Source organism: Mercenaria mercenaria, chromosome 14 (assembly GCF_021730395.1).
Source record: "Mercenaria mercenaria strain notata chromosome 14, MADL_Memer_1, whole genome shotgun sequence".
Lineage (NCBI taxonomy): Eukaryota > Metazoa > Mollusca > Bivalvia > Venerida > Veneridae > Mercenaria > Mercenaria mercenaria.
This window is the reverse complement of record NC_069374.1, coordinates 57,731,338-57,758,091: the sequence shown is the minus strand read 5'-3', so window position 1 is coordinate 57,758,091 and position 26,754 is coordinate 57,731,338. Positions and strand designations below refer to the sequence as shown.

At 33.8% G+C, this 26,754-nt stretch overlaps 1 protein-coding gene across 1 annotated transcript in view; it reads right to left on the bottom strand.

Annotated features, from left to right (window-relative positions):
• Positions 1-18,202, bottom strand: part of LOC128548515 (eukaryotic translation initiation factor 4 gamma 1-like) — a 28,049-nt gene extending 9,847 nt beyond the window's left edge. Inside the window, exons 1-5 of the mRNA XM_053523591.1 lie at positions 17,902-18,202; positions 11,658-11,880; positions 8,265-8,404; positions 7,413-7,511; positions 568-705 (exon numbers count right to left, since the gene is read on the bottom strand). Coding sequence (XP_053379566.1) covers positions 568-705; positions 7,413-7,511; positions 8,265-8,404; positions 11,658-11,769 — 489 coding nt within the window. The 5' untranslated portion in view covers positions 11,770-11,880; positions 17,902-18,202. The remainder of the gene's footprint in view (positions 1-567; positions 706-7,412; positions 7,512-8,264; positions 8,405-11,657; positions 11,881-17,901) is intronic.
• Between the last annotated feature and the right edge of the window lie 8,552 nt (positions 18,203-26,754).

Genomic DNA, 26,754 nt, shown 5'->3' with positions numbered 1-26,754 from the left:
TGGTAAACTAACGTTAAAATTGTCCAAATACAGAATATATAACGTTCTTTGTGAAATACAATTTGGACCTATTTTTTTATGCAAAGTATTTATTTTGTATCTGTTTCCGGTACTGCAAAGTGTGTATATTACACGATTATCGAATTTCTCGCACGCTAAACCAGGCTTTCATGTAACAATTTAAACATTTATTTATGATTAACTTTTTTTTTCCAAAATAATCAAATTATTTAGAAATATTTATTTGAAAACGTTCATATCGGACAAATATATTTAATTTGAAATGAAAATGAAATTTAATTTTATGCTTGCGCAAACAACACTTTTATGTAACCCAGCAGTTAACATTATCAGTGGGAAAATTACTTCCAATCTACAGAAAAAATCACAGAGTAATTTCCTGTTTATAAATATTTTTTAAGAAACGAACGTTGAAATTTTATAGTTTTTGTAATTTGCTTCTTCCATAAAGTTGCTATTGGAAATTTTAAACATCTGAAATGTCAAAAACAGCCGTCTGGCTATACCAAATACTTCTATCATGCAAATACTGAACAAATAAGTAACCTTCATATTTGGAGTAACAAAGTATTTATCAAGGATAGCTTTAGTTTTCTTCTCCATATCTTTTTCAGACGAAACTGTGAACTCTGTAGGTGCTGGTTGAGACTCTGGTAGATCTGATCTTGGTTTTCCAAAGGTGAGCTGTAAAAACATAAATTGCACTATGTCTTGTCAAGATTTAACAAGTATGATATGATTTACTTCGAAAAATTACAATTATGCAATATTACAAATAAATAGAGGATTTTGTAAAAGGCTATGTAAGTTTGTTTTTAAACAATGGTCTCTATAAATAATGTTATTTCAACGGTAACAAAATAAATCATTCATCGTTCATGCTTTGCTTGCTTTCCTTCGTTTATGCAAATGGTATTAGACATGAAATTGTCAAACTGTAGTAATAAAATAGGCTTGATAGAGACGACATTTATTTGGATGTAAATTGTAACTGATGATATAAAATGAAATCTTAATTGTAACAATTTCCTTACATATTAATATCTAAAAGGATGGGATAGGAAAGAAAGAAGCGAAATAGAAGAAATGAGGTTAAAAGGTCAGGAATGCCTCTTTAGACAAATAGTTTTTTAAGGCCTTTTGTTTAAGCTATGTAATAGGGCTATAATGGTAATTGGTCAAAGAAACTTGATGACAGAAAGGAGTTCGCAACGAGTTGAGTGTGACAATGCAGGTTTCTAGAATCACTGGCACATCAAAGATTGTATATGGATGTTTGTTTTACCAAGGAGGAAAGATACTGTGGAGTTAAATGATTTTTTATTTTGTAGAAAAAAGTAAGTTTGTGTTTTGTTGTCTGACTTTGCGGGGTTGGAAGCCACTGGAGTCTCTTTATAAAGAGTGTCAAAAGAAACGAATTTGGTGGCTCCTGTGATGATTCTTCAAAGGATATCGGACTTTAAGCTAGGGATTTTGCCCAAATTTCAATGCCATCTGATGACTTCAATAGCTGATGATTTTATATAATGGCTTCAAATACTCATTAATAAGTTATATTCCTATCAAACTGTCACAGAAAATAATTTTATTTCATATTCGTTTTCTTGAAATTCGAACAGATTGTGACTAAGGGTTATACTTTTTGAAAAAAGTAAAATCTTTATTTTTAGTGAAATAAGCCCATGAACGTCAGATAAGTTTATAAGTAAATGTTTTAGATTAATAAATAAACGTTTACAAAGCAGATTATCCGTTTGATTAACATTTTTCGAAATAACTGCTTTACCTCTACTTCAGTTCTTTTCACCTGAGCGCCCATGATAACGTATGCAACAATCACAGCCTACTGTCTGTTTTCTTAACATCTTTTTTTTATACTGTATTGACACATGCATGTACAAAACTGACCGGGTATTATACATGTTATAGGGAGGGTTAGATATTTAATACATGCAGTGGTGTAGCTGGCCTCAAAATTGCTGACATACATTGGCGTAGCTGGCCTTTATCAGTTGTAGCGGAGGAGTGTAGGGGACTGCCTAGGCCAATGTGGGTCCAGGGGAGACTGAGTTTTAGCATGTAGTGACATATTAGTGCACGTTCTAGATGCATTGTTTGCTCTTTTCAAGGTCCCTTAATATTGCATTTTTGGTGTGTTTAGTTTTTTAGTTTCCTAAATTATTTGTAGGCCCAGGCCTGCTGTGCTTAAATAATAGCGTCTAGGCAACAGAGGCATGCACATTTAGCCTATAATTTTTAATGCCTAGCAAACATTTATATGTGCTTTCAATTACTCCAATACAAAAGAGAATAAAACAATATAAAATTCCATGTAGTAATAAAATACCGACTGCTCCAATATATCAGTGGAACAGAACGTCACTAACTAGTATCAACATGTATGTAGATATTCTTTGGGGGCGTCAGTGTTAGTTCTTTGGAGGTCGTTACTAGTACCGGTATATCAGTCAGCTTCGGAATAAGTTTCCGACCTGTGGGTGAATTTGTGTTAGTTCTGGGGGTGTCAATGTTAGTTCGGGGAGTTTGGGGGGGGGGGGGGGGGCGTCAGTGTTTGCACCACAGTGGCACTATTCCCATAGAACTTCGTCTATATCTCTGTCATGTTTAGGTAGAAGACACATACATCTAGTTGTATACGTCTAAGCCACTTGCTTGGTTCATGACTTGCGACAGACGCAATTGTCTCAATCCTGATGACACTCAATCGACGGAATTAGATTGTCAAGAGGCAGCAGACCTGATCGAAAAATTCATAAACTATACTTATCAGTCTGCTTTCAAGCTTTCTCTGTCCACTATTTATTGATTATAGTGTTTTCTATGCTTCAAATATTTACCAAAACGAAACAAGCTGTAGATATGTAAGGGCAATAAGTGTCAAAATATAAATGTAAAATTCATATGCTGACACACTGTATGTAGTTCTTTCAATTTTAACATACTCCCCCTGTGAACAAGTACCATTTTTGCAGTACACGTATATGATAATTATTTACAAAGGCATGTGAAATATTTGTTACGTCACTGGGGGAAAGATGTTTAAAATGGAAAAAAATATATGTTCATATTTCAGTGGAAAGGGGAATGAGAAATGTCTACAAAGTCATCTCTGTTGTTCACAAACTTGTAGAATTTAGTCTAATATATCAAGAAATGATCTTTAACTATCTTTATTATGCTATTTCAGAAGTCTAGCCCTAGGTCAGTTTTTCCTTAATTGGATAGGTAATCTGAATTGGAAAATGTCCGAGGTCCTTCGTCATGCTGCGTAATGTTATCCAACACGACATCGGAACATTCCAGAAGAGGCCGTAAAAAAGAGAGATAGATAGTTTCAAGAGACTTGAGGTCAAGTTCTTATCATGTTGATACGTTTCCATGCTTTTTAGTTCATGCTGTTTATGTGTTCGTGCTAGTTTCCTTCCTTCGAAACTATAACTCCAAGATGCTTGTGAGATATCACATCGTGGATTGGAAGACCATGCATATACAAATAAACAAAAAAGGATGTAGGGGTTTGTTAATCGTACGAAAATGGAAGAGATTCTGCTTTCAGGGTTGAAGCTTTAGAGATATAACAGAAGACTGCACGGACTTTCTAATCTTCATCTAATGCTTGACAAAAAGTATTATATATAGAAAAAGGATAACTGGTTGTTGACGCATTGGAAATAAATCCAGATTAGATCGGAGAGCAGAGATAATGTTATTGCTAAAAAGTTGAAAGTATGCTTATGAATGATTTTTTCTAGTGCTTTGCTGATTGTGCTAAGAAGCGATATAGATCTGTAATTACAAACTAGTTGTGGATCATTAATATTAAAAACAGCACATACGAGAGCTAATTCCATTTGGTGTGGCATTTTACCATCGTTAATGGATATGTTGAAAAGTTGATGGAGTGGTATTGCTATCTCCTGTGAGAGTTTCTTCAGATATCTAATTAACATTATCAGTCCCTAAAGCTTTACCTACTGTTAAAACACGGTTGTGATGTAATCCTTTGTTAGTTTTGTCCATTATATAGGTTATTGTACCGATACCGTTCTATACACATGGTTATTTTACTATACCTGTCCATTATTAACCTGTAACTGGTTATTCTTAAAATAATGGATACTGTAAGAATGGACTGGTACAGGTTAATATTGGACAGGTATGGTAACAACCTTGCACGTTGGAAGGTGTGAGTACATCAACCTATGAAATTCGAAAGTTTCGAAATATAAACTGCAATGTTTTACAGAACTTGTAACTGCAATAAAAAAACCTGAAGAGGAACGTATGACTTTAACCCAAATCGCACCACAGATTATCAGTCAAATGAAAATCAAACAATGTGCCAAAAGTAATTACAGAATGTTAGTTTAAATCTTCAACCGTTAGAAAGGAGTAAAGTCCTCTTTGTGTACTCCTAAATCGCAAAAGAAAAGTATCGCAGATATACACCTGGTATGGTATTTTCAGTCAAAAATATATGAAAATAGGCAATGTATATGTAAAAACAAGAGTTTTCGGAGGACAGCAACGCTCGACTATTCAACGACCTTGTCAACTGAATGAATATTAAAGTCGAAAAGGGGGCATAATTTTATAAAATTGCAAAAAGGGTTATGGAACCTGTACAATGCATAGCAGCTGATGGCAATGGACAATTGTGTAAGTTTCAATCCATTCCCATTAGCGGGTACGGAGATACCAAGTTACATACAAAAAAATAACCAACAACTATGAACAAGTGTGTGACGTTTCAATCCATTTTCATTAGTAGGTACTGAAATACCAGCTTACATATAAAACCTTAATGAAAAAGTATACAAAACAGAGTTATGGAACCTGCGCAGTGTAAGTCAATTTATCACAGTGAATAAGTGTGTGAAGTTTCAATCCATTCCCGCAAATGGTTACTGAGATACCAGCTTACATACAAAAACTTAACCAAGTCGGGACGCGGACGCCGACGCGGACGCCGACGCATGGATGAAATAAAAAGTGGAAAACCAGAGGTCGCCTAACACGACATAAACGAAAATGTTGCAGGCTCGGTTTGGTTGAGCTTGTTCATGGACGGTAGTAGAAGTGCAAGCTACCGTCTACGCCCTCTAGCCCCGGGTTGAGCAAAACTCAACATTTACACATTTTTTAAGTACCAGAATGTAATTTAGAGACATTAGCAGATGCAACAACGTTAAGTTCCCTAAAGTTTTACTGCACGTTTCGGTATTACCAGAAAATGTGACCGTAATGATCTTAATTCAACATGAATACAATTTTCTTGCAATGATGATGTTATTTACTGTAATAACGAAATATTTTCTCATGTGATACGGGTAATTTTCTTCTAATAAAATTGATAGAATATCTCGTAATTACGAGATAAGAACGATTGTTTTCTAATAACGATATAAAACACATATACATACATTTTAGAACGTCTTCACCCGGACCCGTCATTTATTAAATTACTTGATTTATATAAAACTGCAAACTCAGCACGAACAAAGCATGGTCAACTATTAATATAACATCATAAGGCCAAGTTAAATTTTACTTTTTGTAAAGGTACTTGAAATCATTCATAAATATGACAAAACGAGATATTTCGAAACTTTTCTAAGAATCAGCACTGAATATCATTAGTGTTTAAAAAGCTTTTAATTGCAATAGATATTCAAATGCAATCTAACTTAAACTCCACTTGACCTGGTATTTTTATTTAGCACAGAGACACAAATCAATGAATTGTCTTTGCATCAATGAGGACACTATTAGAGATATTATATAAAATCACGACAATCTAATTTTTTCGTGAGGACCGTGTTTTAAGTCAGAGAACAGCCTCAAACTATCCATTATGTGAAAGAATGGACAATCTCGGCGCGTTGCGCCTCGGTTTGTCTATTCTTTCACATAATGGACAGTTTGAGGCTTTTCTCCTTTACAGAGAGATTTAAGTGTTTTTGTTACTTCTTCCTCTGTGATGTTAATTTAGTTAAATTTTTGATGGGTTGTATTGGTTTGCATGTTCAGCAGTGCTTTGTTATTATCGTGTAGTAATGTTTGATGCAGAAAGAAATTATTAAGTGGGTTTGCTTTTATCTGTATCTTCCGTTACTAAAATACCATTGTCATTCAGTAGTGAAGCAGATGTGTTTTTTAATGATAATATGAATTGTTTAAGTATCTTCTTGTTGTCGGTTGTTTTAAAGGTTTCACTCTGAAGTTTGTTTGATAGCTTTTTGAAAGTTGTGCTTTTGCATTTCGTAATACTTGTGAAGTTTCGCCAGTTGTTCCAGTGCTGTTCATTTTGAGTTAGTTTGGCCTTGTCATATTCTTTCTTTCTCTGATGACTGTAAACTATGTTTTTAGGTTCCAGTAAAACAAATCAAATATATGTGTCCGAATGGACATGGATATTCTTAAAATATATCTACAGATGATATGCAACATTGATGAACTTAACTCATACATGTATTTTGAAGTTTCATATTGTCATTATAAAGTAACTTAAGTTGCAGAGAAAATGCCTAGCTTCTAAAGTGAAATAGATTATCATTATCCCGGTCTTACAATTCACGTCTAAATTTTTCAAAATGATGTAAGAAATATAATGATATTATCATGTTAAAATATTTCTATGTATAAATAAAATTTACCATAGATAAAGTTTAAAAGTATATTTAAGTTTCGTGTTGTCATAATGTAATTAATAATACCCTGCAACACCAACTTTTCTTATTAATAAGATTGTATGCTCATCCATGACAGTAGATACCTTTTTAGATTTCAAATAAATATATCAAATACAAATACAAATAGATATCGTTAGAATTTTTATATTTTCTAAATAATGTATCTTTGAACTAAGGATCTGACTGTTGTGCATCGTCTACGAAAAAGTATATGTCAAGTAAATTTAAAATATCTTGATGGATGAAAGACTTACCGACGGGTAATGAAAAAAAAACTTGTGGTATTTGACCTTAGACGGTGACCTCTAAGCTAAATACCTTTGCCGGATTGTTGAGTTACAAACTGGATAGATCAATATATGTTGACATTTGACCTATAAAATTTAACCTTGGTCTTTAAGATAGGGTACCGGATTTCCAGAAGACACGTCGTCACATTATTGGGAGCATTTACGTCGAGTAATATTAAAATCCCTTGATGAATGACAGAGTCATGGACCGGACACGAAATTGCGGACGGACAGTTGGACGGAAAAGCGCAATCTTTAAGTGCGGTGCCCGAGATTTGTTTTCATCCAGTAGGGATTAAGAAAAACGATATCTTAGCAGATTTTTGAAGATTCTACGGAAAAGTTTTGCCAAAGAAATTAAATGAACTGGATTTTTATCTTTGCTTACCTTTTTGTCCCCTCCACCCCACACATATTTTGGTATGAAATCTATTAGCTCTTGGCCGCCAGAATTTCCTCTAGTCATCTCTCCATCCTTTCCCAATGGCTGTATAAAAGATAAAATTATATTGTTCTAGCGTAATAAAATATTCTCCATAAAAGCAAAGAAAACATTTCATTCATTACTAGGTGATAATTTTTGCAAAATCTTTACTTTGATCAACCTACTTACATAAATTATTTAAGTACCTATAAGCTTAGAAGTTGATATAGAAGATATATTTCGGACTGTTTTGCGTGATAAATTTCCATTAAGCTTTGAATTTTAGGTTAAAAACAAATGAAACCGCTGTTCAGATAGACGTTATGCAAAATTGCATGGTTAGAAAAGAGCTACACCAACCGTTACATTTGGAGGTAATCAAAAGCAATAGATTAAAATATATATATCATGTTTATCAATATTCAAATTTTTGACAGTCGGAGATTGGATTTAATAAAAATTTTGTATATGTTTTATTTTCATAATGGAATATGTGGCAGTAAAGTTTTAACCGAAGGCATTATGAGCCCATAATATCATATAAACTTGACCATCCTCTTTCTAACATAAAATTTTATTCTGAGAACTGACGCTAGTTACTGAAGCAGTCTATGACAAATTTACTGATAATGTGGCCGTTCTTTATATTTTGACGGTTGCTGACCTTGAAGCTCCCTTTCTGGATACTAAATAATACAAAAGATAAACGTTTGATTTACATCGAAATTTTATATCCAAGGCTAATCATATTTAATTTGTTTATCCATTTATACACAAATCTCGTATTTTAACCATACAATCGATGTTTTGTCGTACCTTGTCGTTGTCAAGCATAATTTCTGGAATATCGGGAAGTCCAGATGGCTTTTGAATGGCATTGTAATCATGTTGGAGCTGTAACAAGAATTCTCTGCCATAGTGCTTCTTTCCCTCGGGATTCAAGGGACTCCATTGCCCTAAACCATTTAAAAATATATCTACTAAGCTAAACTGAGTTTACTTCAGCATTTAATTACTGTATAAACCTAGATACAGGCAACAGCAAATGAGTTATGATAATCTACATTTTGTATTTTATTTATATATTTTAGAATAATTAACAGAGACGATTCTATTCCTGAAGCTTATAGACAGCTAGAAAACAACAAATATTATAAGAGACTTGATGAAAACCCACTGAAAGTGTTTAATAAAGCCTACATGATACTCCTCACAATTTAGAAAATATGATAGAATCAACTTTAGAAAATCTATACCCCTCAAACATAGACAGAGTGCCACAAATATTTTATGGAAAATGATAGTAGATCACAGGATTCTATTAACTCCATTTTTAAAATCATAGAATTAATACTAAAGTCTTACAAAAAAACACTTTCAGTTCAATGAAATTGATTATATTCAAACATTAGGAACTGCTATGGGAACAAAGATGGCCTCTTGTTTTGCCTCTCTATTTATGGGTAAACTTGAAAAAGAATTTATAGACTCCTGTGATAAGAAACCACTTATCTGGTTACGTTTTTAGATGATATTTTTTCATCTGGAATCATTCAGAAGAGGAATTATTAGACTTTTTTTGATAGATTGAACAGTTTTCATGCTACTATAAAGTTTACATATTGTTACTCTAAAGATACTGCTACCTTTTTAGATGTTAACATAGAAAAAGATGAAAATGGTATCCTGCACACTAGTGTTCATGAAAAAGACACTAACAGTCATCAGTACATAGAATTTTCATCATGTCACCCAATTTCATGTAAAAAAGGTATTCCCTATAGTCAGGCTAAGCGCTTTAGGTGTATTACTTCGGATAATACCATTTTTGACAAGAAAAATGGACAAACTCAAAGAATACTTTCAAGCACGTAACTACCCTGAATGTGTTATAAATGAGGCATCCACTACTCTAACAATGCAAGATGCTCTTAATTCGTGCAATAACAAAAATACGGATAAAGTAATTCCTTTTGTATGTACCTACAATCCATCTTTGCCTAATATTGGTAAAATAATAAACCAATATTAGAATCTTCTTAAGTATTCTCAACATGAGAGTGTTATACCACAGTCACACATACGGCGCGGCTAGCTACGTCTAGCTACGGATAGAAACGTAGTTATCCATATCGATCGGTACCTGAGCCGTACGGATTGGTACGGATTGATACGGAATACTACTTTAAGGTACGGCTCAGGTACGGATCGATACGGATTACTACGTTTCTGTCCGTGGCTAGACGTAGCTATCCGCGTCGTATGTGTGACTGGGGTATTAGATAAATATATGACTATAAACCTATTGTTGCTTACAAAAGACCCAAGAATATTCAAGATGTTTAGTTCATTCTAAGCTGAGTAAGAAAGACATAAATGGTAGTGTAAGTAAATGTTATAGACGGCGCTGTATACACACTGTTTAAATATTAATGAAGATAATTCATTTTCTTGTTCCACAAATTCATCTTGTTATAATGTTAGACATGTTCTGTCATGCAGTTCAACTGATGTTATTTACTTAATAACATGTAAAAAATGTTTGAAACAGTATGTTGGACAAACGCACCAGCAATGTTCACAAAGGATGAATAGTCATAGATTTGAGATCAATCATTATTTAGAAACTACTACTAATGTTTCTGAACATTTTTATTCTCAAGGACATACTATCCAGGATTTCTCTTTTATGCCCATTGATAAAGTAATTAATCGTTGGAAAAGGCTTTTAAATGAGACTTCCTGGATGTACCGTTTGGGCACTATGTCTCCAAAAGGAATGAATTCAAAAATTCTGTATTAATGCCTTTCTAAAACACTTGTTATATACGTATATATTATTGCTGTGTATGTATTCCATAATCAGTTTTTACTGGTGCCTTTCCTTAATCATTGCACTTATACTGCATTTTTTTCACCAGTATTTATGTATCATACAATGATCCTGTTTATGATTTTTACGCCAAACTCTTTGTTAAATTTTGACGTTGTCGTCATCGACGTCGTTTGATGTTGACGTCACTTCCTTTGTTATGTTTATTTTGAACACTGAAGAAGGCTAATGTAGCCGAAACGTTGGTTAAAAATAAAGTTACTTGTTTTTAAAAGGTTTTTATTATTTTGACTACTTTTAATACTTAAAGAAAGACAGTAACTGACAGGTAGAACACATAATTATTCGTGAAACAAGAACAGTTAATAAAAAACAGGTTCCCCGAGATGTCCCACATGAAGTCACTGGTTATGTTGTTGTTGTTAATTTCTTGATCATTGATTTAATTTGTATCAATAGAATACAACCCCATCAAGATTTACTACCATATGAAACTGTTTTCAGATTCATGGCTCTGGCTTAAACCTTTGGCCCATAACGGCTTTGAGACCATAAAGCGGTTGGGGCCATTCACTTTTCAAAATCAATCCAGTTAGCTTATAAAGTTTGGCAGTTAAGTCCCAGAGCGTACTTCAGTTATCAGTCAGATTTTTAAGTATCAGTAAGCATGGGGAGTGTATGCCCAAGCATTTTGAAACAGTTTCAATTTCAATATAATAACTACATTGCCCTTTAGTGTACTAACCGTTTAAGCAATAATGATCATCTACTAACTACTGACAACCATCCTCTGAAGCCAGAAGGTCATTGGTCCAAGCGTTGACATTGACCTTTGGCGAACTTATATTTAGACAAAAAGTTAACGGATTTAGGCCGAAGTGTTGTCCAGTTACTGAAACTGTTTTCAGTTTCGATCTAGACAATTGAACAAGAGCATCATCGTCCCTCCTATGAAGTTTGACTGAAAAAGACCCAGGCGTACTCAAGTAATTGACCGACCTACCGACATGAGAAAAACAATATAACGCATCCACCCCTTCTCTATGTAGGCTTGTTTTGTAAACGTATTATAATCTCGACTTTCGAGCTTTTCCGGTTATCGATCATTTTGGTGCAAGGATAGAATATTATCATTTCTTTAAATTTTGAATCTTCAACAAACAAAACAAAACGAAAAACCAACAACAACAACAACAAAAAAAAAACAACAAAAAAAAAAAAAACAACAAAAAAAAAAAACAAGACAAGATGAGGCCAAGTAAAGATTTTTCTACATTCTATATAATATATGAAACTACTGCACAAGGAGCCACGTTTTATCAGATTAAACTGCATGAATGAGTAGCAAAGTCTGTGGAAAGGGTGCCTATTCATACCTTCAGCGTATTTGTATTTAAGTCCTAATATCTTTGTTTCGTTATCTTCACCGTCTACACTTGTACCTTCCCTTAAGCCTTCACTTCCCTCTTTAGTCTTGTTTTTCAACATTGGTTACGTTGTCCGCTCTGGGCGTTATTGAAACTGTGGTTAAGGTTTCGCAGGTATTGAAGGATTAGATATTTATTTGGATGCCCTGATTAACTGTTCAAGTACTGCCGACTGAAATGAGGAGACACGAATTAGTTACTTTTATTCGGTCATATAGCTAACAGTCAAGACTACTTTGTGTGTTATTAACTTGGAATTTTAAACTTATTACATAAAAGCTAGCGTTCCTTTGATCTGTACAAGGTATACATTGGCTCAGAAAATTAATGATAATATACAGTCAAACCTGTTTATAAAGACCACACTTGGGAAAGCCAAAATATGGTCTTTATTGGGAGGTGGTCTTTATTCGCAGGTTAAAATACACTGTAAATGTTAAAATGCGAATAAAAACATGTGGTCTTTAGGGCCAGGTGGTCTCTGTTCATAGGTGGTCTTTAACACAGGTATACCGAAAATATACAGTAAAAGACCTTTTGAGCGGTTATGTCAATATTATAACATTATACATAGTATTCTGCCTAAAAATGTTACCAAAAAGGGTATACAATAATGCGAATAATCAATTTTCAATAAAAGTTCATTAAATATCATGTACAGAACGAACTCGGTAATATTGTGATATCTTGAAATGGCATAAGAACTCATTTTTTACATGATATACTGTAGTGACTTCAGTTGTGGTGGTGCTACGCACGTTTGCAAGAATTTTGTAAATGCGTTATTTAGTTTTATTAGAGGTTATGTATGTATGTATGGGTCCGTTGTAAATAATAAAATCCGGAAAGAAGATCCATCGGAAGCACCGACAACATAGCACTGCCCGTGCCCCCTAGCACCGGCTTTAGCAGTATTCAATTTTCAAATCTTAATGAGTTGAAATCAAAGATCCCGATGGACCAGAAAATACAACAACAATGAGATGCTAAAATGGATGATTTTCAATTCCATTTAATTTTAGAATATGGATGTCAATTGATAAAATTCTCCGATTTACGGACGCGATATGAATGAATGACATCCCGATAATACAGACAGCTTTTGGTCTCCCTGTGTACAAACATATATTGTTCGTGAGTCAACAATTAAAGCGACTAACCCGCACCTTTTGATTTGTGATTTTTTAAAATAAATATCACCAAAAGGCAAAATGCCGCGACGCTTTTATATATTTACACGAAACTTAATGGTAGATAAGTTTCTAGAATCACGGGAACATTCGAGTTTTCGAAGCTTTTCCTTTGCGCTTTTATAAATCGTAGCAACGCTTCACAAATGTAAACAAGGATAGAGCCAGAAGGGCCATCATTTTTAGACACTATCATCACGTGGGCAGCTAGCCAAAACTGCACATGGCAAAATGTGGCATCATGAGGCGAAATGCTGTATGATGTATTGGGGATAATGTATATATATCTTAGATAGTGATATTTATAATGGAAGGAAAAAGATTATATAGCACTAAATGATAGATTTATAGCCTAAAAGTCATGCATAGATATATTCAGAACTATTTCTGACTGCTCTCTTAATATGTTAGACCCATTATTACCCTTTTCATGTCAATTTATTTTTTTCATCAATTAATTTGCATCAATTCGATAAAGGGAGCGTCAATGTTTTTCTAACATTTAGACATTTGCTTTTTGCTTTTCTTATATTTATATAAACTATTCCTCTTTATTTTTTCAGTAATAATCATATTATGAAAGAAGATATTCGAGATCAATTAAAAACTAAATATCAATTTTATTCATCAAATTCAGTTTGAAAGTGTTTGTATTTTAACAACGTCTGTATATACAATCAATAATACGCATATGTATTTCTAGGCTTTCATCAACAATACGCCGGACTTCGCTATGAGTGCTATCTAACAATATAAAAATAATATTTATGAGAGAAAATGTTTTTATGCAATACACCATGTCACTCTGCAAGTATTTTAGCTCTGGTATAAATTTCAAACATACATTACGCCTCTATTAACTTAACTGATCGACATTATGCTTAGATAGCTTTATCATTATATATGCATCATTATGCCGTACTTTGCTTTGAAGTGTGTTTTACCATATATGAAATGATAATTATCATAATTCATTGAGAGAAAATGTTTTATATGCAATAAAACATGTCATTGTGCAATCATTTTAGCTTTAGCATTAAATTTATTTATACATTACGCAAAAATTTGCTACATTACGCATCATTTTGCTTCATTACTCTACATAACTGTACTTTATCTCACTGATACCTAATGTTTGCAAGGTGATCGTAAAACGCAATTCCGTTTTTTTTATAAACTGGGAAACCCTTATCAGAAATCTTATTTTAGATTTATTAGAAAAACAACAGAATTCGATGAAGAATACATTGTTATAACATCAAATGCACGACATAAGGGTAAATATAGGAAACGTTTCATATTTTGATCTCAGGATGTGTGAATAAGCCGTTTTAAAATGATAAATAAAAGTGAATGAATTGCTTTAATATTAGCAAAGTATCTGTGTTTCCCCAAGTAAAACAGAAACAGCACGTCATGCTTTACAAAGGCATAGTCCGACGTAGGTTATCTACCTCAGTTGCGACTTACTACAAAATATTTTCTAGTATACGGGTTCAGTGAAATATAAACTTTAAGATGAAATTTTGTTTACGACGCGCATTTTATTTCAAATCAAAACAGATTAATTCACAGTTTTTTTTTTTATAATTTTACTATAAAACGATATTATTGTAGGACTGTCATTACTAAGCATCCCCTTTGCATTAAATAACTAAATAATAAATTTTCCTATTAATATTTGTTTAAAGCACGTTTACCTACTTAACTCTGTATCTTATCTGTCAAATGTTCAATGTATTATCTTTCGCTAACAAAAGTTAACCCTGTTTTTATTGTTATAAGTACACACAGTAATTAAAAGATTAAAAGTTTGACACGTTCTAATATTTCAACCAAAATAGGTTATTGTTTATATTGTTGTTTTAAAGCATCTTTGTATTTATGTTTAATTAAAAAGTGGCCAAACGTTTATCACAACCGCCTCTATAGTCTAGCTGTAGGGTGCACGCTTCGAGTGCCGGAGATCGTAGGTTTGCTCCCTGGCCGTGTCATACCAAAGAAGTGAAAGAGGGTACCAGCGGCTTCCTTGCCTGGTGCTCAGCATGTAGTTCTAGGACTAGTCAGCCCGGTGTCTGTAAAATGAAACTGGGTGGGGTATGATCTCAAGTGTCTAGGGAGTTATAGTGAGGCAATGCTATAAAGTTTGGCATTGTGCTCACTTTAGTAGACACCCGAACACCAATATACACTCATAAAAATATGAAAAACGATATGCACTTAGAATTTATATGCCAACAGATTTATTCCCCAGATAGCAGACAGGCGTTGGCCTAACCGCAGACTCTTCGTTGGCCCAACAAAGATTGACAACATTGGCCCAACGCCATTTTGCTAATTGGCACAACGTTGGCCCAACGGTTAGTACACTGTTGGGCCAAAGACTGGTATCCTACACTCATCTTTGGCCCTCCATTAGGCCAACGACTGGTACCCTACACTTATCGTTGGCCTTCCATTGGGCCAACAGCATTTTTTCGTTTTATCATGGTTGGTCCAACGTTGGGCCAACTCTATTTCTTTGTTGGTCAAAAGAAGGATGCCAAAGCTAACCCAACGATTACGAATTTGAAAAAATAACCCTAAAACTAGTATTATATAGTACACATTTTATTTTCAAATAATTGTGATTTTGTTTAATATAACATTTATTTAAAGTTTGTTTGCAATTTTCCTGAAGAAATATTACCGAATATTTCATCACTACAACATATCAAATATTGATTCCAGTCTTTTTTAAATCAACTATTTTTTCTTTTTCCAGTCACTGATTAAATCTGATTAAAATGAATTATTGTCTGTATTTTAACTTATTATATATCCAAGTTCTGTCTGATTGTTTTCTGTTCCTACTGAAGTTGCAGCTTTCTATCTCTTCTTTTTTTTCCTGTGCACTACAGTGCTGGGCGCTTTATTATTACTTTCTTGAACAGCGCCCTGTAAAAAATCGAAAATTATAATGTTGAATAAACCATCTACGTCAAATTGATAATAATCAATAACTACAGATGCACATAAACCTCTAGACGTAAACTTGCGTAAATGTATGAAATTTATTTTGTCTGTATTTAACGGAGAAAAATATGTTGAGATTAACAAAAAATATTAGTTATTTTTATTTACACAATTAGATACTCAACACTTGTTCCATCCGCCAGTTTAAGATAAAGTATTTAACAAGTCACATGGATACTACATGCATGCAGGCTATAAATGGCATTCTCTATCAGATTCCACAACTTTAAAAAAAAAACAAAAAAAAAAAAACATTCAAAAACTTCAACTTACAGTTTATAGCTAATTGACTGGGCGGTTGTTAAACCTAGATCTATCACATGTATAACAGTTCCTTTACTTCACATGTCTTCACAGCTAGAAATCTCGCCTAGAGAGTAAAATTAACCACATTTTCTGGGATTTCTAAAATAACTCGGGTTAACGAGAGTTCATGTTCTGGAACATTTAACAGGTTTATTATAAATATTTTACGATTGTACAAAATTAAATATTTATTATAGCAATTTTTTCTTCAAATATTTTTTTTTCACAAATAACATTATTCAGCAAGAATAGTTCAAAATATCATTACGGCTTGCTGCAGATAAGTATTAAGTTTAATTAGTCCAAACTATGATTACGAATTGGAGCAGAAAGGTATTTAATTAAATACTGCATGATACACCTACACAATGTGTTAACCTGTAGGTGCTTGTGATAAAACAGTGACCTGTAAAACTGTATAATTATTATATTATTATTTCTAATGGGCCAACGTTAGGCCAGCAATAGTTTCTCTCTGTAAATCTTTTCCTGAAAATCAATATTGGGCCAATGCAGAGATATCTCTGACTGAAATATAAAATTGGTTCCACGTTGGCCCAACAGCTGAATTACAATACTTATAAATCATTGTTGGGCCAACAGTGGCCCAATAATGATTATCCATTGAAGGTTTTCCGTCGTTTGCCCAACGACTTCATGTTTACAGGGTCGGTCCTTCCAACTTGTTTTATTATTTAATCCGTTAAAAAAGATTTGTAATGATAAGCTGCCATAAATGTGTGAATCGTAACATTCCACTTGAATTGTATTACACTTAGACCACCTAAATTCTATCAAGTTTTTTTCTTTCTTCTGAAAAAATACATCTTAAAATTAGGAATTGCTTTTAATGAAATCATTTATCTATATTCTGATACAGTTTACAATATATTGATATTAATCTATTTTCGATTGATGTTTCTAAAACCAACCGATTTAATACCTTGTTTAGCTATCAATCATTGATACATATTTGTGCAAAAGCCTTTTAAGATATGTTACAGATTTATCTTTGTAGTACATTTATATCATCTACATTTCCTTCTTTGCAATAAATCTTGGTTTAATGCACAGCTGTTTCTAATCCGTCATACAGGTATGGAACGCCTAAACTGCTTTTGCCAATACTGCTTTATCTACTTATTAACAAATTATGATTTGTTCCGAATATATTGGAAAATGCACATGACGAACTATTAATTGTACAATTTGTCACCAGCAAGAAGTGGATAACTGCACTGACTTAAAGAAGGACTTATTCACTTTTTGCACTAAGGTGACGAATTGTATTAATGATTGTTATTAATTGTTATGTCACATATATAGTAGGGACCCCCATAGCCGACTGGTTAAGGTCACTGACTTTAAACCACTTTCTCCTTAGTAATGCGCGCCCTTCACCTCGTTTGGGGTGAAGAGTTGTTCATGTGAGCAAACCATCCAGCTGGCTTACGGAAGAACGACGGTTCTACTCAGGTACATAATCGTGCATGAAGAAACCATGCACTGAAGTGCACATTGGGTCTTCTTCTGTGTTGAAAAGCTGGACATATTGCTGACCCACACATCCCAAAACAAAACATCAAGACGTTTGTGATGCATATATGGATTAGACGTTAACAAATATTTAATGTATAGAGAAATTCTTTCCTGGTAAACGTTACGTATATATTTAAACTTACCTATATTCCGTTGATCTAGTGTAGGTCATGAATGAAATTATAATCACTTTTTCATACCAGACCCCAAACCGAAACTTGGATTTTCCTATTCATATCTTAAATATTTAAAACGAAATAAACCAATATTACTGCGTCGTTTGCCGTAATGTAAACATACGCATGAATATTGATTATCAATAAATAAAATTACTACAGTCCATAAAATAAACAAACGTGTTTGCAAACATGGACGGATCCAAACGGAAGGGGAAGAAGCATTTTATAGAAATATTTCGATGGCAAGATACAATGTATATCCGTAGTCCTGACCAACCTTTAAACCGGGCTAGTCTATTTTATAAGTGTAACAACACGGTTGACCCATTTAAACGAGCTGTACGTTGGACTGAACCATTGATATTAAGTAGACTAGTTTAGATTACAATTTGTTTGAAGAAAGGGAAAGGGCAGATTTAAATGATAATATAGCTCTTAAATATCTGAACCTATTCGTTAACTTATATCGTACGGAAATCTAGAATATGATTATATACAAATACTATATTGCTGAAGTGTTTTATATTGATTTTATCAAACGAGTTAAGCAAATTAATAAAAGGCGAGCAATTTGATCAGTTTAATATATTCAATGTAGTTTGAAAGAAAAGCAGTATTGATTATCCTGCTGAAACATCAAAATTTATTCTTTCCTTACCTAATATTGTCATCTTCAATTTGACCAACGTCTCCATACTTAAACCAACGTCAACGTCAAAGTAGTAAACCACTTTTGTAATACAAAATTGTGTAACAATGGCCTTAATCGATATTGCCAGAATATTTGTAAATGCCTCTCTCAGAAAAGATTTATTTTATAATCACTTACACTGACAATGTAAGCTAAGTATTTGTATAGCATTTGCTGTAGAGTAAGGTGAACTTTCATTATCCATCGCCTGTCCTGTCTTTGTCCATCGCCTGTCCTGTCCTTGAATGTCAACACAAATTACCCTAATCTAATTCAAACTTCGCATATATAGACCTTACAAAACATTTATCGAAAAGCCAGTGATGCAGTGAATTCTTATATAACAGTTACTTCTTAATAATGCCAAACATCATTTGTACGTGGCATTAGCAATGCTTTACTTGCGTTTGTAAAATATTTTACACTAAACATACGGGAACTCATGCTAAACAAGCCTTTGCATTGCATTTATTTGAATGACAGCAGCTCCATTGATCACGTAGCCCTTGAGATACCTTTTAGAATAAACATTCATTGCAATGCTGAAATAAAATCAAAAATATTGAATATCTATATGATTATAAAGTGACGAAGTATATTGTGTAAACATTGTTTTCTAACAATACTGACAAAATAGTTAAAGTATATCTTTATAATATGTATTTGTTTTGATAATAATGAATACTAGCTCTTCAATAAATAGAGGATATTACATGAGTGTCTTTTCATATTGAATTTATTAAACGCGTTGAATAAAATGATAAAATGCGAGGCTCTGCCGAGCATTTTATCAATTTTATTTAGCGAGTTTAATAAATTCAATATGGAAAGTCACAAATGTATTATTCTTTTTATCACATGCTAGCTTTTTCTACCGAAACATCAAAAATTCTGCTTTCTTTTACTATATAAATAAGCCGATTTAAGCAACGTCTCCTATACTATAAACGACATCGACGTCAAAGCTTTATTACACTAGTGTATTATCATTTTTAGGTAATGACTTTATTACATTTCTCGCGACGTCAAACATGTGATAAGTTAAACTATACAACCACTTGCATTTCTTGAATATCAAACGTTTGAACCAAGGTAATAAACACGTAATGACAATTGGCAATTTACGTGAGATTACTAGTATGTAATCCCCTATCCTCCGGCAGCTAATGTAGCTTTTACGAGCAACCAGCCGTAGAATGCCGACATTGCACGGAGTTTACGCGCTGCTATTGTCGATATTCATAAAGGGTCTATAAATTTAAGCAATAGTATAACCAACTGGGTCTTTTCAGATTATATTTACTTCACAACAGCGGGTGTTAAGTGCTGTGTGGCGGCCGTAAAAAGTCGCCCCGACTTCATCTCAGTGTTGTTATATTTTCTGGTCCTTCGGGATCACTCATTTAGATTTGTAGATTGAATACTGCTTAAGCCGGTGCTAGGGGGCGTGGGCAATCAAACCGAGTCTGCAATTTTCACTGTTTGCATTCTTCTCGGTGCTTCCGAGGGATCTACTTTTCAGATTATATTTACTTCACAACAGCGGGTGTTAGGTGCTGTGTGGCGGCCGTAAAAAGTCGCCCCGACTTCATCTCAGTGTTGTTATATTTTCTGGTCCTTCGGGATCATTGATTTCAACTCATTTAGATTTAAATATTGAATTCTGCCTAAGCCGGTGCTAGGGGGCGTGGACAGTGTTGCATTTTCCATTACTGCTCATGAACAGACTCAATCAAACTGAGTCTGCAATTTTCACTGTTTGCATTGTTCTCGGTGCTTCCGAGGGATCTACTTTTCAGATTATATTAGTAAAGTTGATATTATTGTTGGAAGCAAATAATTAACTTTGTACTGAAAAAATACAGGTCTGATCCCGGCCGGTAAAATCATTTTTGGAAGCAAACTGGAATTATACTACTTATTAAAAAAATACTTCCGCTGCTACTGAGTTCTATAAAGTAAACCTTAAATGAATAATTATTTGCAATACATTTTTCTCGTAGTACAAGGCAAAGAAGTCTTATTCTAGAATGAGCCCGGTGGTTATAAACAACACTGTTACACGATAAATACCACTTTGCAACCATTTGAGAATAAACAGGTAGACAATATTAGTGCCAACGCAATTATGGACAAAACTTAAAACCAACACACAGAATAATGCACTTTTTACAATGTAACCACTACATGTTTTGCAAATTTTACTACTTTAATATAAATGGATTTACACTTGGCGTGATCCTTAATTTAGTTTAAACATATCTTTTCCCAGAAACGTACAAACACTAATGCATATGTTATACTTTGATCAAAGCAACTCAGGAAAGGATAAGAATGGAAGACAAGTCTTGTAGAATTCCTCTCCTTCGCGGAAAAATAAACCTGTACGGATATAACGAGCTTAATATTTATGGGAAAGGAATATAGTCTTAAAACATGAAAATGATAATCGTTATTATTGTAAACAGTAGAAAGGGGACAATATATGATAGTAGAGAAAGTATGATTTATTAAATAGATGTGTGAGTAGATATTGCCGAAAGATAGGTAAGTCGGAAATAAAAAGGAAGAATGAGACAAGGAAGAAATCATGAGACTGTCTCAGTCTAGCTAAAAGAATCTCTTACTTTCGGATATGTATGTCTGTACATGGGCAAATTTAGTCATGCTATCCTAATCAGAAAGGTCTGGGTTACCAAACAGAACATTGTCCAAGTTAATATCAAAATTCCGTACATTAATAAAAAGATTGTTTAGACAATCGGTGAAACATCTGCATTAAAAAAAAGAAGCGAAAGTTCTTTTCGATCTGTCTACATTAGCACAATAGTGTAGGAGAGAATTTTTAAGAAAAATGATGATCCCGTGCACGTCATTAAGTACGAAGTCGCGTATGTAGCACCTGGAGTTTCCTTTTTCCGATGTAATAGTACTCTGGAGTACGTCGCTTGTTTCTTTATACATGTATTACTTTTAAAAGATGATAGTGGTTCAGAGTTACGGATGTCTTGTCTCAATAAGTTCCAGTCACGTAATCACAGAGAGAAGTAAAGAATTGAAATATAAGGTTGTTCTTGCAGGTACACCATAAACATTTCCGAGTTTCTTAAACTATGTAAGTATCACCTGAATCAGGAACAAGAGAGGATAGATAAGATGGAGTCAATTTAGGTTTCATTTTGCAGAACATGATAAGCCGGTGTTCATAACGTCTGTCTGAGAGTGTTTCCCAGGGAACTTTTTTCTCCGGGTTATCTAAAGAAACAAGCTTGGTAGCTCCGTTTTGAATTTTATCGAGTTGATCAAATTCGTACTTGCTACAATTGTTCCACACTACATCAGCATATTCGAGTATCGGTCTTATGAAAGAAATATATAAAGTTTCAACGGAGCGACGGCCAAGTGAGAATTTCAATTTACGCACTATATTTACCCACTGCCATGCCTTTTTTTGCCAGCAACAATCGTTTGACAGGAATACACCAAGATGTTTATGTTCGGGTACCTCAGGAATATTCTGGTTAATCATTCGAAGAGGGGGATATAGTTGAAAATTTCTTTTTCTTGAAATTAAGACACCTTCTGATTTGGACGCTTAAAATGTAACTAGAATTTTTTCTGCCCAAGATGAAATAGTTTGAACATCAGACTGGAGAAGATCTGCCGCAGTATCCGGTTTCTCAACTATTATGTAGAGGCGTGTGTCATCAGCAAACAGGTTAATGCATGATCTGATTTCTTCTACGATGTCAATGATAAAAATAAGGAAAAGAAGAGGCCCGAGAATCGAACCCTGAGGAACTCTAGCTTTTACAAAAGCCAAGTTAGATTTGACTCCAGGAAGTACAACACGATGACGTCTATGTGAAAGATAATTTTGAAACCAGATATAAATAGATTCTGTAATTCCTGCATGTTTTAGTTTACAAAGTAAACGTTTGTACCAGACTTTGTCAAAGGCCTGGTCAGCTGTTCGAGGTTAAACTGTTGTGTAATGGAGAGAATGTTCCGATGTGGAGTTGGACATAGGACATTGTATTTTAAATCTCCAGTGATTATGATATCCGAGATAGTCTAATTGTGTCAATTGCGAGACCAATAGAATACTCAATTATCTTATTGTATATGGTGTCTGAACTGGGAGGTCGATAGAAGACACCAAAAAGTATATGTTTATTGTAACAAAGAATAATTTCCATCCTTAGCAACGGAAGTAAAATGTCGCGCGTGCGCACTCTACATGCGTATAAGGTGTGACTGTACGGTTACAGTTAAACAAGTTAATAGATGATACTGTAAGTAAGAGTTATTTAAATTTGACAGTGTGTTTACAGGGAATCGATTTTTGGTCCAGTATACGTGACCAAGACAAAGTCGAGCGCTTAAAACGGTTGTAAAAATATCAGTTTGTCTCATTAACAGTAACTGATGTTATCAACTCTATGCAATGTTTGTCGAGTTATTCCACATAATATATGTAATAGTTATACAGTTAAATTCCCTTTTTACACACTTCCCCAGGCTAACAAGTCGATGCCGTTTTGCATCGTATCCGATGGTTCATGAAAAACATTCCAGTGGATCTGTGTAGATAAATTTATAATCAGTCTTTTAGTTTTCACTATCAATCTGGTTTTGTTTTATTTCGAGATTCTATTCTATATGTATAAATGTTTGCATTGATAGATAGTAGGTGCGAATTTGCTGAAATTCAGTCAATGAAAGACAGAGACACTTAACCAGTAAGCGCGTGGTCCATGCCCACAACATGATTCGCATAATGCATTTATGTGTTGACTTAAGCATCGCAAAAACATTTTAATATCTAGAAGTATGAAATTATGTAAGACCCTCAGGGCTATAAGAACCATTTGCAATTAACGTATGGGAAAAAGCAGGTTTTACGTGATGAACATGTCATTTCATCGAATGGTGGGGGAGTAACTAACACTATCCGGCTAAACCTTTATTACAGAAAACTTTCTGCTTCTAATGAAAATAGCTCATAATGTCATCTTCTCTGTATATTACAAAAGCTACAATAAACAAAATGAAATAGAAATTCAGGTATTAATTCCACAAGTTTTGGACATGATTTATACAGAGATGTAGTAATAATTGTACTTTATAATAAATTTTATAACCAAAGTTTGAAGAAATATTATTTTTAAAGCACTTGACGTTGAATCGTATTAGATTCACACATGCATATAGCGACTTATGAATATTGTGCTCTTAAGAGGTAACATGATTCAGTCGTGCCTTGCCACGACATAGCAGTCTTATTCAGGATTGGAGAATTACCATGTCGTTTTTATTCTTTTAAGTATGCATCGCTAAGCGTTCAAATAGAAAAAGGAAAGGTTTTGGCTTCCTCTGGGAGCTCATATGCTACGTTAAGTATCTCAGCAAATATATCGCTTTATAGGCCGTCCTCAGACGTAAACTTTAGCTTTTTATTAGGTTCAGATTGATGCTGTGGAAAGGAGGTTAGGGAAAAGATCTGTCATTCGGTCATTTCATTGCTTATTGCTTGTCTACCTACCGGTTTCATATCATAATCATCAGGGCAGACATATAAAAAAAACACATTTTTTTATATGTCTGCCCTGATGATTATGATATGAAACCGGTATATATATATATATATATATTTCAGTCGCATGCGATAGCATTCTTCTGTATTACTGGTGTTATGGTCAGTTTTATTGCTTATTTTATTAACGATTGCCTGGCAAGCATTAGCAATGATAGCTAAAACGTCATATTTTAACAACGAGGTACATCCATTTAGATAGCGGTTTTCATAACATTCATAATACATGTACATAATATCGGTCCACAAGATATAAAACATAACAAAACGGTTGACTATTTCGAAGAAAACGAATTATAAGACATTTGATTAAACGTTGCAAAATACTTTATTTCTTGACCATTCAACAAGTTAGACTTCTTTCTTCAACTTTTCAGTAAAGTAGTGGAATACGGGATTACCTGTCGACTTCTGATATTGATAAAAATGCTAAATTGTTAATAGAAAGAAAAATAATTTTATTAATATACAGTTCTTTCAAAACGATCTGATCGTTATCTTCAGAACAAAACAATACTCTACATGTGTCCCGTTGGTAGTATTCATTTATGTTATAGAAATTTCGAAGATAGCCATGACTACTTTTAACCATAAGTCCGATCTCCTATGGCCGGACTAAATACCGGAACCAAATATGTGAATAAATGTATATGTGCTGACTTATTATCAGGAAGTGGTTATGCGGAAAATAGGTCCTCTGTTTGATGGTGAATATTGATGAAGTATTGAGTGAAAGACCTGCAATAAATGGCAAAATCTAATAGAGGAGATATGAAATAGTAGTTTTTGACACTTTGACAGAATGACAGGTATTTCTTTGTTTTTCATTTTTTTGAAGATGATGGTGGTGGAGGAGGTGGTGGGGTGTTGAGGGGTCATACAGGCATAATTTCAATAGAGTACAGTGTTTATATAGTACATATAGTAAAAGTAACTGTTGTCTTAGGCCGACTACGAATGAAAGAGTTAATAAGAGTAACATTGGGGCTAATGTCAGGTCTTATAAAGTGTTAGATACATGTACTACAGCTTCGTAATGACCTTGTTTTCACTAATATTCACGAAAAGACCGACACTCGATTTAAACGCTTGAAATTATCATGCACTTCATAGAACTGTATTATTACGATGGACATACCTAAATTATTTTGAGAAGAATGAGACACTGGTCCTCAGACATAATATTATTATAGTAATTATAATGCAAATACAGTCATGAGGAAAACATGCACACTTACTATATTTTAAACCGGACTGTTATAATTTTGTACATCATTTTTTGCATAATTATAAGGCAAAAAGATTAGTAGACAAACAGAGGGGTAACGGGTAATTCTGAACTAGCATTGACCAATTGCCGTTTACTGTATTTACACAAATACTAGTATAATATTTCATGGCTACAGAACGCTGTTAGTAAAGTTTCTCTACATTTCTGGATACTTTTCTGTAGGTGTTCTGTTGATACAAGAATAAAGATTTATTTCTGCTGATCTGATTCTGTACAGGTCGCGCGTAGATGTATATGTAACAACACTAATAGGGAGGCGCAGATCATATTGCACGTCGTGAGGTCGATCATCGGGGAGGCGTATTGTCACTACTGTGTCATCGTGTCTTCAATTATTTGTCCTCCACCTTGCTTCTGCGGATACCAAACCTCTGGTGAGGTTAACTGTTCTACAAAACAAACTGAAATACAGTTGAAAATGGCACTAACCCCAAAAGCCAACGTCATATTCTTTGCTTTTGTGTCGATTAAGACCATTTGAAGTCAAATTCCTACAGGCAAACATTACATCTGTTTTAACCTCAATATGAACACTAACTTAGTGTCTGTATTAATTGTATGTTGTTGCAAACACGGCGTAGGGAACAATAGAAACTGCAGTTTGTGTATTTCTATCTTAGACGTATATACCAGTGACTACTACTAATGCATACCAGGATTGACAAAAGACAGAATATTTCTTTTCAAATTTTCATCATTTCTTCTCATTTTTATATATACTTTCCACAAAGCAAGGTTTTGATTAAATTCAATCATTTTTAGATAATGTTTCTACAAGGTCTAGCATTTGAAAAATCTCTATCAAATTGCAGTTATAACCAAAACCACAAAATTGAATGTTTTTACAGCCTTAAAAGCCGCCTGCTTCGCTCAATAGGGAGAGCGCAGATCTACGGATTGAAGGGTCGCGAGTTCGATCACAAGGCGAGGCGCATTTTTCCTTGTGAGGATTTGATAAAAGCCGTTGTGTCTGAATTATTCATCCTCCACCTTTGATTTATGTGGACAAGTTGGAAGTTACTTGCGGAAAACAGGCTTGTTTCGTACAGAATCCAGGAACACTGGTAGGTTAACAGCCTGTCCTCAAATAACTGAAATACTGTTAATATTAAACCCAAATCAAACAAACAAACAAGCAAAGAAACAAACTTTAAAAGCTCAACCAAATAGTATTTGATACGGCTGACAATATAAAAGGAAATATAACTTATTTCTTCTTTTTAGCTCACCTGTCACATA